Consider the following 18,524-nt stretch of genomic DNA (forward strand, 5'->3'; position numbering starts at 1 on the left):
TTTTACTTCATTTTTCCTGTGTTAGTCTGAGGCAAAAATCTGACATTTTTATAGCTGTCTCCTGATGTTGTGCATTAATCCGCCATAGTGTATTGATGAACGATCAATAGGGAAGGACCCCCTGTTCACTCCTATAGAGGAAAGCATGGTGGGGGGGGGGCACCCACTCATCCTCCCTTCTCTTTTGAACAGCGCTTGTTTGTTCATCTGTCTCCAGAAACAATTACAAAAGATTGTTTCCAGCGACAGTCCTCTGACATCCATGCCTGTATTGAGCTTTAGATCTTACATTGTAGAAGTAAAGCTATGAGTCTACAGGCATAGGAATGCCTAGTCCTATTCACAAACCAGGAAGTACACTATTTTTTGGGAGGAATTCCAGACAAAATATTGTTTTTTTTATTTTATTGATTGGATTATTGATTGAATATTGTATTATTATTATTATTATTATTATTATTATTAATAATAATAAACATTAATTTTATTTAATGCCTCTTGATTTTCCTGCACGTTTTAAATTAAATGATTTATTATATAAATAATAATATTATTTAAAATTATTATACAGTATCTATAAAGCACATACATATTATGGAGCGCTGTACATTAAATATTATTCTGGAACAGTAGTCGCCAACCTTTTCGGACCACTAAATTTACCGGCTCCAGATTGCACATGTGAAGGGAGCCGGGTGTCACTCAATGGGGAAGAAACATCCCCTTTAGTGACATCATGATGCCAGAACCCATTCACTCTCTCATTGCAAGTCTGAGCCTGCGATCTGTCTGAGCCTGGGATCAGCCCACTTCCCTGAGCCTGGGATCCGTATGGTTCTGGCCGGTGCATCCCCCCAGTTCGGTCCTTCTCCTGACCCTGCTTGGGGGCGCACAGAGCCACGGACCAACAAAAATTTTCTCGCAGACCACTGGACCACTGGTTGGAGAGAGTATTCCGATGTTCTAGAACACTCTCTCCAACACTTACTTCCATAAAACTACTACCCTGAATTTCCAAACTGAGGACAGTTGAGCAGAACTAATAACACAGTCAGTGCAGCTACTAGGACCATTGCTGTAAACAGAAGTTGCCAGAAAAGAGCAGAGTAAGGAATCTCTGGCTAGATATTTTGTAGCTCACCAGCATTTTCAGAGCATAAAATCTCATGAAATTTATGTCACTATACAAAACTTTATATTTTATATATATTTTATTTTGTATGATTACAAGATTGTTAGCATTCATATGCACGTTACTTTATAACATAAAACAACATTTTGTATCTCAAAAGACACTGGGACTTTTTAGCATCAATATTATCCAGGTTAGATCCAGGTTATTATTAGAGTGCTGGCACGGATGACCAGAAGCTCTGAAGACAATACATCTAATTACAGGAATGCAAAGGGGATCTGTGATCAGCTTGATAACAAAGCTTGTTCCTGTGCATATGAAGTCAACTATTTTGCATCAGAGACATCAGAAAACCTACTTAAAAAGGTCTCCTTCTCATACTCTGGCCCCATAGCAGATGTGTAGGCTGCTACGGGTAAAGTGACACCACTGTAACATTGTAAAGATGTGTTTTCAAACTATTTCATTTTTCGCTGGGTGGAAAGGAAGTCTTTTGAGGAACATGCTTTCTATAGTCAGAGCAGTATGAAGTGAGTTCTGATGGGGGCCTGTATGTCTCCTCATATAAAATTGCAAAAAGCAACAATTAAAGGTATGTAGCACTAATTTTAGAAACTAGCCTCAGGATTGCTATCATAATGTTTTTGGGCCCCAAATCAAGTAAACTTTCTGAACCCCCCTCTACCCATGTCTAAAAGCTCCAGCATTGCAAAAGTCAAGCTCTTTTGATCGGGGTCCAGTACTGAAGTACCCATTGTCCCACCATGGCAGCCCTGGCTGGCCTTAAGATAATATTCACATTACAATTCCTACTTTCACACAATTCTTGGAATTGCACAAGTGCAATTCTTGGCTCTAGGTGAACAAGTGCTTTTTAGACGTCAACTCTACCATTTCTCAAGTTACTGATTGCAGACAAAACAGTTCAAATTGGCAGACCCATTGTGATTTAATAACAAATTTACACACAAAGCTTTAAAAATCCCAATCCCTTCAAGTGAAACATTTACCATTTTACTTTACTGAGCCAAATAAATAGTAAAGAAAAAAAAATATTTTTAAAGATTATTTTTAAATACCATAAACATGTATTTATTTTTTTGAATTCCCATTCTGTTCCTTAGAACTTTAGCTCTACTTTTACAAGGACAGACATATACTATATTAAGGTTTGAATAAAACTGCATTGCAGCAAGCTCTTCTGTACACACAGGGAGATTCCTGCTCATAGAAAAGCCAGTGAAAATTCAAGACACATAATATAGATAGGCACTGCCAAGGTCAGAAACCTTCAAATGACTGAAAAAAAGGTTATGATACTTCCACAAATAGATATTGTATGACACATAGGTGCTCTTTGCACCAATTAGCTTTACACTCACAGTTTTCATCATTGTACTGATAAATGATGCTTAAATCTGAAGCTAAAGAAACTCTTTAGATTGTTTAATGTGGAGCACAGATGAGAACTCAAACTATATGTTATAAAACCACTTTAGTTTCCACCCACAAAGTTTACATATAATTAATTCTGGTCTTTGGCCAGTGTTATGTCACTGCACCTGAATTATAATCAGCAGATTAAGTAACCATCCAGCTTTGTTCCTGTGGTTTATGACACCTAAATGGCTTAAAATACAATCGCACATCCTGCCGTGGGTAAAAATAGCTATAGCATTTTATTGTTCAGTCGATTACAATGGTTCCAGCAAGACAGCAAATGCCATTGTTTATTTTTATACCTATAATGTTTAAATATAGCTGCTAAGAGACCATTATACAATGTAATAAAAAATGCTGGGCCCTGATTAAGCACAATTTACCCTGAGGTATATAGAGTATCATTTCATTTCTGTCCTATGAGAAATTATTCCAAAATGTATTGTAGAGATTTCATTTATATGTGTTCAGTGATTTTAATAAATAGCGAACATGTGTTTTCGAGTATCTTTAGTACCCCCAAAACTGATAGGAAAACTGTATCAAAGAAAACAGATACAAATGTGGAGCCCTTTCTCATACCAACAAATTAACAATTAATTTGCAGAAAAAAAATGTTGGTGCTAGCACCATGGAATTTTTTTAATGGTATTATGCAATATTCAGTTATAGAAAACCTTTGCAAACAGTAATATTGGGGCTTCCATTGCTGACCGTCTTCTGAAATTGCTAGTTACCTGACTGCTTTTAGTATATTCTGTGTTACTGACCTAGAATAAGTTTGCAACCAAGTTTTGCAAAAGTCAGTAAAGTGTGAATGAATTCTGAAGTATACACATTTTCAGGTAGTACAGCAATGGCAACCTATATATTTTTTCATTCAATACTTTTTTTCACCACATATGCCTATTCATAATTTCCTACAACACTGCAATGGAATTTAAATGGAGGCCATTCCTTTTTTAAAGCCATTCGATTGTTTTCCATTTCTTTTTTTTCACACATTCTTTGATGGATTTGCTAGGGTGCTTCAAATTATTACTGTGTTAAAGTGATACAGGAGGAGAGGACCCTGCCCCGAAGAGCTTACAATCTAGTAGGAGATGTCATCAGCCTTTTCTTCATTTGCAGGTGATTGTCAAACTAAAAATGGATGTGCTTCAGTTCAACCACAGAAAGCACAGCATGGCTCATGTTCTTATGCACAACACTTACTCGTTGCTCACTGTACTGTAATTTAAAAGAAAAAACATATGTATATAGTTTCTAATGGAAATACCATTATACAAAACTAATATTTTGCATTATTGTAGTGAAGTATACCTGAAACACAATCTTACTTTTGAAAGTAAAGTAGTATAGTAGCCAGGCGCTAATTAACATTAGATTAACATTAAATTAATTAACTATTTCCGGTATGTTATGACTATCATATGAAATATAATATTGTGTTTCTCTAAAGTGTCAAATACTTTATCCCATGTAAGGGACACTTCATTCTAAAAATGGAAAAACTTAACTTGTCCTGTGTACATGGCACCATATTGGAGCTGGGACGTTACACAGAACCATGGACCATGGTATTGTTTATTGGTTTTCTGAGAAGAAGTGATAGAGAACGGCACAGCGATCACAGAACTGCCACAAGCAAAAGCATCATCTATTTGGCTTTCCTTGTTACTTATGTTTTCTTCCTCATTTCTTTGATTTTGAAGCCAGCAATAACTATGCCAACCTTTCTGCCTTCATCATATTTTGAGGCAGAGAAGGGATAATTAGTATAAGTATACGTGAGAAATGAATGTTCCCAAAAGTAGCACAGTTCTTCACATAAATCATGATCTTATTTCACTTTAGGAAGGATGGAGGGTGAGGACTGTAACATGACCTACCACCTGACTGCCATATTACAACTACACAAACATAACAAAGTATTGTAACTAGTAAATAAACTAGTGAAAGCCAGGGCCAAGATCCACACATATTTTTAATGTGTTTCTTACAGATGGCAATAATTTTAGAAAGGTGTGGTTAACAGTCAGAAAAAGACTTTGGTTATTAAACATTCTTGGCCTGTATGCGACCCTTGAGGACTGGAGTTAGACAGCTCTTGTTTAGAACATTTTTTCTCATTTAGGCTTACACTGGATATTAATAAAATGTTTACTTTATTAGTTGCTTAGGACATCACAGCCCCAGTTCAAGTACATTATGAATAAAAGAAAAAACATTAAGCATATTGGTTAGTGAAGCATTTTTAACAAAGCACTTTTGGCTTGTTCAGACCTGCTGAAAAAAAAGGGGGGCATTATTGCTCTTGGACACCTTCTATGAAAAGTTAGGCATCCAGGATTGTTTTCAGACAAAAACTCCTGTTTTTTGTAGGCATTAGCAACTGCCTGTGCAAGTTTTAAAGCCTAGTTAAAAAAAAATATAGGCACTAGGAGTTAAAAATGCCTGTACAAGTCTTTTAAGGCTTTTTTAAACATCTCCAATTTAAGTTTATAGAGGTGGCAGAGGTGGCAAACTGCCCCAGACGCTGCTTTGAGCATTCAGAAAACTGATTGGAAAAGTTGTCACCTCATGCTGCCTGTCAAATGAAGGATAATGGACAGACTGATTCAGTCCAATGCTGTTTTTTTCAAGTGTGTTTGGGAAGTATAACTAAGTAAAAAAAAAGCTTGAAAAACCTCAGGACAGAACAAGCCCTTAATGTGACCTTAATCTGAGTAATATATTGGTAATTTAGAGGACAGCAATGAATAGGTAAAAGATCCATAAACATAAAGCGGCACCCATCCACTTTAACACCTTTTCAATGGCATCTCAAAGTGTTGGTCTACATTGCTAGGAGAAATTGCTGTGACCAGGGCTCCCATATGCATATTCAATGTATCATATCTATGATCTAAGATGCATACAAGTTTTTTTTTATTATTATGTAATATGGCAATTTTTAAAATAATCTCTGCCCAATTCTTTTTTTTTATCTTAAAAGAAAAGTAAAGTGAACCCAGGGGTGTAGTCGTCAAAAAAGAAGAGGGGGGCACAGTACTATCCATGACGTGCCTGCCCCACTACACTCCTGCCTATGGCCTATGTGTCACTCATAGGGGAACAAACTTCCCCCAAAGTGACGTCATGATACCAGAACCCGCCCACTCTCCCATCGCAGGTCCTCAGGGAGACAACCTGCCCATCGCCCTGAGCCAGCAATTTCTTACGGGAAACATGGTCTTGCCGGTGTACCCCAGACCAACAAAAAATTTCTTTGCAAAATAATCACACAAAGATCATGCATGCCCATTGCCGAAAAAAATGTATAACTTTTAAATAACTTTAATTATTTTTAATTAATTATAATTTTAATTATAATTATTTAACTTTAATAAATTTTCAAGAATCCGGCGCACCTCAGGTCCAGAGGTTGCTAGATTTTTTCACAGGTTCACGTAAAAGCTGACCTCCAATTTGGGATGTGTAGGGTACAGAAATACACAATTTCTGACTCCTACAATGCTTCCCTTTGCCCTATGATTATCCACACAAAGCCTCTCGTCTTCACTTTGATATCCTTTGGTATAATGCAGGATCAGGGGTCCCACATTGGAAGAAAGGATACTGAGGGCCAGTCCCATACCAGGAGTAGAGAAGTATGCTGACTTCTGCAATAAGGTAGGCATAATCTATACACCCCAAAATATTAGCTATTAAACCTTGCTAGCCTGGTAAGGAGGTCATGTGTAACTACAATTGACAGGTTGTGTGTTATTTTTTTTTTATAAACAGGGTATGAAGGTGCTATAGGTGAGGAAGTGTCCTTCGCTAAATATTTTAGCAAGATTTCTTGGGGATGGAAGTGTTTTAAGAAAAGGCAGAAGCCTGTGAGAAATGATCAGCGTGTCCTTAATTTCTACCTGCTTAGGATACTTATGTCACGGTTCCTTTGCCTATGAACGTCAGCAGCACCTTGAACAAACATTTCCATTCAGCTTCCTTCCATTTTCACACTCTTAACTCTGTCTGTGCCTCTCACTAACATGCCCCTAGAAACACCTGATACTGCCAAATCACTTAGCCTATAACTTTCATGTCTATTTGCATACTGTTAAGTATAAATGCCTTTTCACCAGATTAACATAAAAAAACATTTCCCATAGCAATAAACAAGGCATTTATTAACTAATCATGCTGGATTTAAAAAAATGACTGATTACTATTAGTTTCTACATGCTAAACATTTATTGCACTATTGTATTAAATACAGTAAAAAAAAAGATGTTATTATTGAGTTATGGCACATATGTTAGGAATTGTAGAGGACATGTCCTATCAAATCTCTACCACAGTGCACAGATTTTGACATTTGTGGACAGAAACCCTGATGACAAGTGCTGCTGCTGCTCCTTCTCAGTATAGTACATTGCGTTTTGGGGTTCTGCGCTGCTACTGGAAGTCGGGAATCTGATGATGCTTTCTGTTAGGAGTGTCTCAAACAGAAGTCTGGTTAAAACAGCTGAAAATTCTTTGGCAGTTAAAGTAGTTTGCAAATATTAGGAGTCAGTAAAGATTTTAGTAGCCATTGCTTAATCCCAAATAAAGTTAGAGAATACAGTTATAATAACCTGGCATATTTTCCATATTTTAACCAACAAGTTTAAATGCAGAATCTGCAAAATGCCCAGACAAAGGTGAAAAACACATTTATGGAATTTTACTGAATGCTGTAAATAAACAAACACACTACCAACAAACTCTGTGCTTACTTATAAGCAAACAGCATGTTCATTTTGTTACTGGGACAATGGTGCATGCTGGAATTGCCATTTTACATTTCAATTGGTTGTGAAAGGTTATGTGCATTTGATTAGAAGCAGCATTCTTAGTACCTCTAGCAATCATTCATCCTCTCCAACATTTTTTTTAGCTAAAGCTAACCAAAGACATTACATTCACTTCTAACAACAAAACATTGTAAAATATTTCCATGCAATATTACACCAGCATTAAACAACCTCAGTTTATGATAATTGTTTATGAACGTGCTGAACTCCACTGTCTTCCAGAGATATTTTTCTGAAGATCGAAATCTTACAGTAGAAATAAAGTCCCACTTTTAACCTTTTTTTTGCCCGTACGAAGGTCGGGCTTAACGGCTAGGTGGTTAACAAGGGCAGTTCAGGTAGGTGGTTTTTACAAAATAGAACAGGTGATGCCCCTTCTGCAATACCTATTCTAACCTGCCTGGTCACTGCCCACCCAGCTTTAAAACTTTGCTAAGATGCCCATGAGTTTCCTTTGCACATGCCGGGAATTAATGAACTGTGCAGGAGTTACGTCATCCCTGCACAGCCAATCAAGACAGCCAAAGTTTGGCTTCTTGTGGGTTCAGTTCCGCTTTAAGAATAAAAATCTTTTTAATCTGGCACAATGTGTAGGATCCCTGATACACAGCTAAACTTTATGTTTTTGTAACAATGATGAGATGTCAAAAGGGTTATGGACAAAATGGCAACACTTCTAAAAGTGTGGAATGAAAACGATTTTTCCCAACAAGCTTTGTTTTAAAGAAAGGTGGTGTAGGCTGCCAAAAGCAAAGTGAGGAGAATGTTTTACACTTTAAGATTTGCCTATAGCCTTGAAGTGCATGTGCTTGGATTGACAAACAGTAAATGGATTTTTTGGTAGGCCTTTGTACTATATTCAGAGGCTAGTACTATAACAAGAAAGGTTAGGAAATAAATGAAGCTGATGAATGTTTGCTATGGCAGCACAGACAGTCCTTCTTTCCAACATTTTCATTCATAAAACTATTCTTACTCACCATAACTTCACTGCCAAATCATCTATTTATAGAGCAGGTATTACCACTGCGCACATTACGTTCCCAGGAACACTAATGATACAACTATTACAGACAGTAATTATTTCAGGCTAAGTGTATCACAAGAAATATGTAAATGCCACGAAACCTATACTTACAGTATGTCTTGGCTCTTCCCTAACAACCATGTCATGGTCCAGAATATTACAGAATCATTATTATTAAAACTTGGAAACCTACTAAACTTTCAATGTAGATGTACAATAAAAATGTTTTATTACCTGTTCTTAAAAATTATTAAAAGTGGGCCATCATTTAACAACCCTTCTGGGTAAAGGGGAAAACTCTAAAAAAAAAAAAAATACACTTATGATTTCTAACTATTTAAGGCAGACATGTCACATAGGATGGCCTGAGACGGCAGACATACTACATGGGATGGTCAGAGACTGGGGATAAACTGCAGGATATGGTTAATGATTGAAGACTACAAGTACACTACTTCTAGAAGAGATGGTCAGAGCAGGACCACCCATGGACTGCCTATGTCCAAAATTCACAGAACTGCAAAATTTAGGCTTTTTATAGCCGAGTCCTGTAAAGAAGTACCCCTTGTGCCCCTCGGATCGGTGGACCTGGGTAAGAAACTGAGGGTTTACTACAAGAGATGATTGGAGACTGTAGACATAATACAAACGATTGCCAGAGACTGTAGACATATCACGTGGGTTTGTTAGAGACAGAATATACTGCAGGAGGTGGTTAGAGACTGCAGGTATACTACAATACTATATATATACTACTATAAGAGATGGTCACAAACTCCAAATATATTGCACAAGATGATTACAGACTTTATTCCTGCTATAGTAGTTGATAAGGCCTGGAGACATGTAAGGAGACACATTAGACTAGCATTGTACTATTACAGTGCTCTTTTGTATCAGTTCTCCCACATTCATGCTTCCTAAACCCCTCTACAAATTAGCGCTACCACATCCAAGGAAGAGTTACTATAAAAGATACAAGGAAAAGAAGTAAAAAAAAGGGAGGGAAATATTTGTACAGCACAGAAAAAGTATGAACATGTGGAAGAAAGAAAAAATAAACCAAACCACTTAAGAAAGACTAAAAATATTTTTTCTAGGTAAAGAAAACACAGACTAGTGTCAGCATTGTCCCTGAGGGACATTCAGTAGGTACCAAAGGTCATTGCACTGCAGATTGGGCACCAGAGAATAACAATCAGTCATATGAAGTTTCTGTTTGTGTTCTCTGCATGAGTGCTGTTTACAAGCTGACAAAGTCATAGAAATTGCTCCAGTTTTTTTTACGTCCGCTCCCCTTGAAAGGTGAAAAGGTACCTACAATCCTTTGCAGTCTACCAGCTATGTGATGAATGCTATATTAGTAATTCCACGAGCAAATGAGTCATTAAAAACTCCAGCAAAAGAAAGTTGTACTTTACTAACAACTTTTTTTTAATCGGAAGCTTATTCATATTTGTTTTTTTGAAGCAATGGTGAGAAGCTAATTTCCACAGAATGACCTTTGTGGGGAAAGGTAGATTTCTTTACCAATGCAGTCTTTCTGTGTGAATTTTTCCACTTAAATGCATAAAGCACACTTCTACTTTCAGTCTTTGTCAGTTTCATCAGCCAACTGAATGTTGCTATGTTTGATTAAGAAAGCAGACCAATTCGATCATTGACATCACTCAGGATTCCCTGAGTTATTACTGTTAAGGGGTCATGTTTGACATCATGGATTTACATCACTAAATGATGGGATTAACACTGGATATGTTTCTGAGCATGTAAATAAACTTTTTTGGGGGTAATAAGTATGTTTGTGTTTTTGTGACTTTTTTTTACAGTGTGAGGGTACTGTGATTTCTCGAATTCAACTTTTTGTGGAAATGATTTAGGGATACTAATGCACACCTGTACTCATATTCCTTGAAGGGAGTGGACATATGGTTGTTCCCTTATTAAAGAGGTTTTCAGATTCCACCACCAAAAAAACTCCACATCCTTTTTGGAGACTTGGGGAAGAGGCCCTGTCCCTCAATCCTGATGGGTTGGTATGGTCGGGTCATATTCTCACTGCTCTTCTTTATCTAGCTACCCATAGTAAATTCTTGGATTATAGTTTGGTGGAAATTTAAAGTAAAACAATTGTAAAAAAAAACACATACAGCTATACAGTAAAAAAAATGTTTTGGTGAAAGTGACCTTTATAGGTATGGTATTTACAAATGGGCCACTTAACACTCCCTTCATAACTTTACTGCTGGCATTTGGGAATTTATTATTGACCTAAAAAACTGCACTTACTCTGGAGTGTTTAACACAATCATATTTTGCCATCACTGCAAGTACAAAGGAATGTTGACTCTTATCTTGCTTCCAGCTGCAATGTTGGCACTTCTACATATTTTAGCCACCATTAGATCAGGAAAGTTACTTGAAAAGATAAATCAATATGTTTAAAAGTTAGGGTAAGTAGAATTAAATCACAAGTCAGATTACATTAATTAGCTTGGGATATCAGATAATAGATATTAGGTGAAAGTTCCAGTAAGTAGTCAGAAAGAGTCACTACTTGTATAAACATCCATTGGTCCCAAAAGGCTGCCAACATGGCTAAGCAGCTAAATTAAACCTAATGTCATTTATCTCATTTACTGTACAGATTGTGACAGATGGGTGCATCGTGTAGGTGTTATCATCATTAAAATAAATGCCAATTATAAAAATTAAAGATGTTCATAGTAGACATATTTCATACTGTATTGTAGACATATGCTGTCTTTCCAGTTGCTGGTGCCTGTATCCTGAGAATGATACATTTCATCCAATTTTCATTGTATTTTAGGCACTTTGTCTGTACCGTCATAAAAAGAAACCTGTAAATCAAATAAATTCAACCCCAGAATATCTAAAACTGAAAATGTAATTTTCAGGGGAGTCAAAATAACATCCAAACCTCAGATAGCAAAATTGTCTCAATGCAGTTGTGTTTCTTCATGCTAACAGTAGAATCATCTACTGGGAAAAATTAAGGGTTTGTTGGTAATAACTCTTGCCAATAATTAGGCCGTGAACCATTGAAGAAATCCAATGGGATCACTGGGTGCTGGGTTTGCACTGTCCCTGTAAATGTGATGCTGAGAGAAGAAAGGTAGAAGGTGTCTAACATTTTCATTTAAGCCATACCAGGTACCCCACATTTCTCAAAGATCACCCTCAAGGATCAAAACATGGCACTGGGCCTCAGTCATGGAATAACACTAAGTATGGATCTAGGAAGGAGAAGTTAGGGCAAAATGGTAAGGGGCAAAAAGGATAAGTGAGCATATCCTTTAAAGCAAATATGTGATTTACTCATGCAGTGGAAAGCAACAGGTTTGCTTTAATGTTAGGTCCCCTGTAGATTATAAAAACTTTTCATCTTCCCATCTCTACCTCTGTTCAAACAACAAATGGAATGAAAATGCCCTGCGTTTGTAGACACATATGACTAGCCCTTAACCCTTTCATGTCTCAGCACTGAAGACACAGCACTGCCTCATGGGAAATGTGGGAGTAAGTGTAAGCTCTGGCTGGGGTGAAGCTTTGCATTTCTTCATTCATATCTGATAACGAGAACTGGTATAAAAAAGGGGAGAAACATGGGCTACAGAGAGGGATAGAGGGTGGAATTGCATTAAAAATGAACCTGTTGCAAAGCACAGTTTCACATTTACATACATAAATGCTGCCAGAGTATACATAAATGCAATACATAAATGCAATACACTGTGAACGGGGACATTCCCTAACATTCCACACTTACTGTATGTCTTCAGTCTTCCAAGAAAACCAGGTGTTATTGAACCCAGAATACTGAAAAAATCTTGTTCTAAAAAGGAATTACTGCGGGACAGAACAGGAGAGAAGGTGCCTATTATCTTTAATTCATCTGGGGCACCTTTTTCTAATTTAACTCAAAGTTGAGCTTTAAGCTAAGATCGCCACTACAAAGAGGGCACTCTAATGTGCCAAATCCATCCTTTACATCAGGGGTGTCAAACTCAAATACACAGTGGGCCAAAATTAAAAACTTAGACAAAGTCCAATGCGGGGCCACGCATAGGCAGCAAGTCCCCTGGTCTATTGATGCAAAAAACGTTGGGCATTGTAGTAGCAGGGCTATTTCATATTTAGGATTCTTTTGGGGGAAAAAAAAGGACGTTGCGGGCCAGATTTTGCCCCCGAGCTAGAGATTGACACCCCTGCTTTACATAGATCTTATCCTGACAGCATCATCAGAAGAAAACTAAGAATGTCCCTTCCCATCCTACAAAACACAGGCTTTTGATACAATGGAATACAGTATATTATTGGATGGGAATGGAAAGCTCCCTCATGAATATATATATATATATATATATATATATATATATATATATGTATAGGTATTACCTGGTACAGTATCTACCCCCCCCTTAGCAGCTCCCGCTAACAAATCTCATCCTTAGGTTAGTATTCAGGAATGCACACATCTATGGAAAGCTCCCTCATGAATATATATATATATATATATATATATATATATATATATATGTATAGGTATTACCTGGTACAGTATCTACCCCCCCTTAGCAGCTCCCGCTAACAAATCTCATCCTTAGGTTAGTATTCAGGAATGCACACATCTATGCATATTACCCTCTCTGCAAACAAAAACCTGGTTTACTTTTAAGAGATCTATAGTAATCTCCAAGTGACTGATGTCAAGTGAGTACTTATTCTTAAATGTTAATTCATAAATGCAGCCGCTCATAGCAACTGATAGGTATTCACTGATGTCAGACCAAAATATTCAGACTGTGATTAGTCGCTATTACTTAATTATTTGTTGCATGTGAAGTGGCAAACCACAATGTGGCACAATAGTGTGGATATAATCCAAAACTTTATGCAACTTTCTCTTGTACCAGAACCCACATTATCTGTTTGGGTTACCATACCCATAAAAGTGTGTCTGTATAGTTAAAGACTCACTATAACAACATATATTGTATTGTGCTAACCGTATAGTTAGAATACTGTATATAGTATGCATTATTTTCATTATTTTTATTTCACAAATGTTTATTTATATTTTTGTCCACCTTTATACAACAAGTTGGCCAGCAAGGGTTAGCACAAATAATTATAATGTTAGCGCTATAACAGACAATTTTTATAAATATGGTTTGAACCTATCCCCCCCAAAATAATGCTGATTTAACTGCTAATAAGGTATCAGCTGGAGTTGGGCTTTATTTTGTTTGTAACTTTACTTAAAATCCATTTAAATCTACCTGTTCATCTAAAACTGCCCTGTCCATGGAGTGACAATGCTGAGATTTTATTACAGCACAGAGTTGTTACAAAAAACAAAAACGGACCTGGAAGGATCAAGCAATAAAAAAAGATTACAGGGGACATAGAGAAAAAAATGGTTATGCCAATGTAAACATGTGTCTGTTTTGCATATGCCTTCAGGAACAAAATATAGGACAACAACAAATGCATCTGACATTATACCTCTATTATAATAAGTGTATCATAATAAACATTGTTTTTCCACTGCCACCTGGGCACAAGGTCAAAAACAATCACCTCCAAAATGTACACATGTGCAATAATAATAGATTTTTTTCACTAACAGACAAATAATGTTTTTAGGGCTTGGACCCTATCATGCTTTTATTTCTTTTTCCTTAAAATTAGGAAAGATGCTACTCAAACAAATGATACCAGCTGGAACACTGTGTGTTCAGTAATTCCCATGCAAAGCTCCTCATGGCACAGACACTGACTGGTACATAGTACATACCCATCGGATGCCCTGGATGCTGCTGGCAAAGTCCTCTGATCTGTGGTCCACCTGGATCTCATAGGAGTAACTCCTGAAGAAATGCATCTTGTTCCTGTGCCTCATGTCACATAAAGACAAAATCTTCTGTGAAATGGAGATTACAGATATCCCTGCTGTACAGAGGACCATGAGACAGACTCTGACACTTTCCAGAAACCATTCAGCAATCCCTGTGATCTCAGTCACCTAAAGAAAAACTCTGGAGAATAACTGGACTGTGATACCTAATTCAACATAAGTCATGGGAGCACAGTGATTGTGTAGATTGCAAGCTCTTATGCAAGAAAAGTGCAACCTCCATCATTTCCAGTGAACAATCTGATCAGTTCAGTAGAAGAATAAATGATATTATATAGCTGTGTTCAGCACTGATCTGTTTAGTATCCAGTCCCAGATAGGTCCTTGGTGGAGGAGAAATAAGAGGGCATCATTTTCCCAAATTCCTGGTACTTAGTAACCTGTACATGTCAAGCAATAACCTTCCATAGCAGAGCTGCTGCTCCCAGTTTAGCAGAATGCTGCTTATTACTAAGAACAATCATATATCTTGGGAGAGTGCCTTCAGCACTGGCAGCACAAATCTTCAGCTGCTGGTTTCCATCCACACTTCTTTGCAGGTTGTACTTTCCACAACAATGCCCCAGGCACCTGCACAGAAGCAGTCAGGCAGGTTATGGGCTCCTGACAGTGATGATGGGCCCCTTTTGATGTAGCAGGAGGTTATGTGTCACCTTCCATACAGAGTAGGCTGGGGTCTTCAGGTGGTGTAAGTGATCTGAGCAGCAGAGAGAGTGCAAGGCTGATGTGAGACTGAGAGGAAGCCTTGTACTCTGCCTTCCACTGCTACACAAATACTTGGCAGGTGACCTGAAGGAGTGAACACTCCCAGGAGAGCAGGAGGGACATTGCTGGGGAGGGAGATAGTACTAGCCCTCATATGTGGGAGGAAAGACTGAATATAAACTTACAGCTACATACAGAAGTGTCAGAGAGTTACATGATATCTTACTTTCTTCAGATTAGTCTGGGAGGTATGATAAAACAATGAAACGCCCTGATTAGTGTTGTTATTACATTTATTTTTCTTGTAACTACTGAGATGGCAGCTCAACCAGAATCCTAATCCAGCTGGATTGACGCTATGGGCTCAGTGTACATATATGACTCAACAAAATAGGAATCCTTTAACAAAATTAATAGTAAGCTGCGTACACACGTATGATTGTCATCCAAGTCAAGTGTGATGAGTAGTACCTTGTGTACAGCGCTCCCCCAATGTAATTCATCAATCTGTCCTGGTAGAAATGATTGAGAATGACTGTGCTTTCCCTTAAAGGAGAGCACAATGGGGTCCTGCTCACTCATCCTGCCCCCTTCCCTCTTCATTGAACAGGAACAAAGCTGTGTGTACATTATTTATCTGTCACTGGAAATGATCACGAAAGGTTGTTTCCAGCCACCAAAATCTGATGTCTGTACAGGGCTTTACTATCTGCTGAGAGGTAAAGCCATATGCAAGAATAAATGTTTCGTAATAATTATTGGCTGTACAATGGTTTTTCAGGTGTTTTTTGAGATCTAACCTAACAAACCGATCATAATGAGGTTCAGATTCACTGCTGCTCAAGTTGGTGAACCCATTCTAATACTGTTACACTATGCGTTTTTTGGGGGATGAGTGAATTATGCAGTCACATCATACCAGGTATTTTATGTGTACCCCATATACATACACCCAGACCAGCATTAGGCTATATTCAGACCAGTTAAATTGAACTAAATCATTTTACCTTATCTGAATTTGAAAAATTGCAATCAGGCAGGTCCTTTGCTGCAGAATGGACAGGTGATGCTTGGATACCTGACATATCTCAGCATCAGTTAACCATTCCAACTGCTTACAAAAATGTTATCATTCCATATAGAAGATAGAAAAAAAAAGCATCACTTCATACTGCAAGCAGATATAAAGTAGTATACACCAGAGGCCTGGCATTTTCAAGTAGGTGCCAGAAGTAGTAATGCTGTTTTTAGCCCTAATCAATACACTGCAGGAACATGGCACTGCCGCTATAAGTGAAGAGCGCACTTACAGTTCACATCAGAGGCTTAGGCTATATATAGACACTAGATTTTGATTATGGGCAAATGTCCCTCAGTGATTCATCCTACACACACAATTAAAATGTGAATTGTGGTACCAACCTAAAGGTTCCAAATTCTTTCCAGTCATTTTTGATATTTAGACTGGCAGATAACACAGCTGAGTTCTGGATCCTCACTACAGCTAAGCAGTACAAACTGTCCCAGGACAGTAAGGATGAGCAGCAAACTGATAAGTCATCACTCTGCTCCTTCCTCCTGTCAGTATACACATACTGTTATACTGACAATGCTGTGCACTAAAGTATGCCCTTCTTTCTTCAAACTGTTCTGCTAAAGAGGAAATTATGAGAGGCTAAAAAATCTGAATTGACCTAAACTAATTTAGAACTTCCTAATGAATGTGTGTGATTTACTTATTTTCTAATATCTGTTGTATGGTTATTTTAAAACCTTTTCTGAATTACCACCGCAATCTATACTACTATATTTTATTACAGCCTATCATTCAGTTTTTAATCTTGTGGCGTATCTTTCCCAGTAAGCCTACTGCATTGTTTTCAGTCATTTTGAACAGATTCATAGATTGGCAATACACAAAACAATCCTCATAAGCACTGCTCCCAAATCAATCACCATTTACAAATAATCAGGTTGTGCAAGGGTATTGATTCTCTGCAAGCTGGCATCAATTGTTTCTTTTTCTTATGAAAAACAGAATAAATCTTTTGTTATGCATGAGCCACTAAAGCTGCGTACACACCTGCAATTTTTCTCGTTGGAAAGGATCTTTCACGATCCTTTCCAACGAGAAAAGACTGCACGATGCATGAACGATGCTGTACATACAGCACCGTTCATGCTCTATGGAGAGGGGAGGGGGAGAGCGACGGAGCGGCACCCTGCTGCGCGCTCTCCCCTTCCCTTTCATTACGATCGGTCGTCGTCCATCGTCCATGGATCCGCCAGGACGGTCGTCAGACGATGGACGATGACCGACTGTACACACGGCAGATTTTCGCCCGATAATTGGCCGATACCGATTATCGGGCGAGAAAAATTTGCCGTGTGTACGCAGCTTAAGACTGGTTGGTCAATACAAATGTACGACCCATTGATCATGGACAGATTTCTCTTAGAATAGGCAATAAAGTGTAATTCCTGATCTAAGTTTATTTACATTAAACTGATCATATCGGTATAGGATTATTGTTACCTTCAAGTTTCCAAATGTCAGGTAATAGGTCAGATTATCTCACAACAAGTACATTTTAAAGCTAACATCATGCTATAATCTGTTAACGTCTAATCACTGAATAAACAAAAGTTGCTAAGTATGTCCTATCAGCTGTCAAATCCCTTGTTAGGTTGTTGTTGACACATCACTTATCTGACAACTGAATGTAACCCCTAAATACTAATTGGTAACACAGTCATTTTCAATGGAATGCTGAAAAAAAGCCTGCTTTAGTAGACACTGGTACACCCATAATTTAAATTACTATCGGTAGATTCCATATATATAAATATATATATATATTTTTTTTTTTTTTTTTTTGCCGTATTACTTATGAATCCATTCAGTACTTTGTATAAAGTGTACAAGTTAGCAATAAGGATTGAAAAGTAGGAGAAGATGCTAATCAATTTCTTCTAGTCAAAAAGGGCCACATACCCTGATGGTAGATAATTCGATATAAAATGAAAGAAAAGAAATGAAAGCCAGGGTATTTGTTTGTTGTGGCAGTGTATTAATTATAATATACAGTATTATTTCTTTATTTAAGGAATGAAAATAACAAGAAGGTGCAAATATTTTTCAAACAACATATATTATTCACAATGAGGTCCACCCTGCTGTGTCTGAAGGCACGAGGGTAGCTTTTGACCTCTTAGCTAGCTAGCCTGCAATTCAACATCATGCTAAAAAGTCCCCTGAAGAAGCCTTAAGGGCGAAACATGTTGGGACACAATTTGAACCCCCCAATTTATTACATTGTCAGTGATAATCTCTCTAGCTAAGAGGTCAAAAGCTACATCAGTACTATACTGATTCTGTGAATATTTCCAGTTGGGTCAGTGTGGAGCGTATCCCTGCGGACATGCTTTTGG

The 18,524-nt window shown here is 37.6% G+C and overlaps 1 protein-coding gene across 2 annotated transcripts in view; it reads right to left on the reverse strand.

The window, feature by feature from the left end:
- RAPGEF3 (Rap guanine nucleotide exchange factor 3) overlaps positions 1-18,524 on the reverse strand; it is an 85,687-nt gene that overhangs the window by 47,693 nt on the left and 19,470 nt on the right. Inside the window, exon 1 of one of the 2 annotated variants that reach the window (XM_072406518.1) lies at positions 14,268-15,160. The exons of the other annotated variant lie outside the window; for it this stretch is intronic. Coding sequence (XP_072262619.1) covers positions 14,268-14,438 — 171 coding nt within the window. The 5' untranslated portion in view covers positions 14,439-15,160. Of the gene's footprint in view, positions 1-14,267; positions 15,161-18,524 lie in introns of those variants that run through there. 2 annotated transcript variants of the gene reach the window in all.

Source organism: Pyxicephalus adspersus, chromosome 1, assembly GCF_032062135.1.
Source record: "Pyxicephalus adspersus chromosome 1, UCB_Pads_2.0, whole genome shotgun sequence".
Lineage (NCBI taxonomy): Eukaryota > Metazoa > Chordata > Amphibia > Anura > Pyxicephalidae > Pyxicephalus > Pyxicephalus adspersus.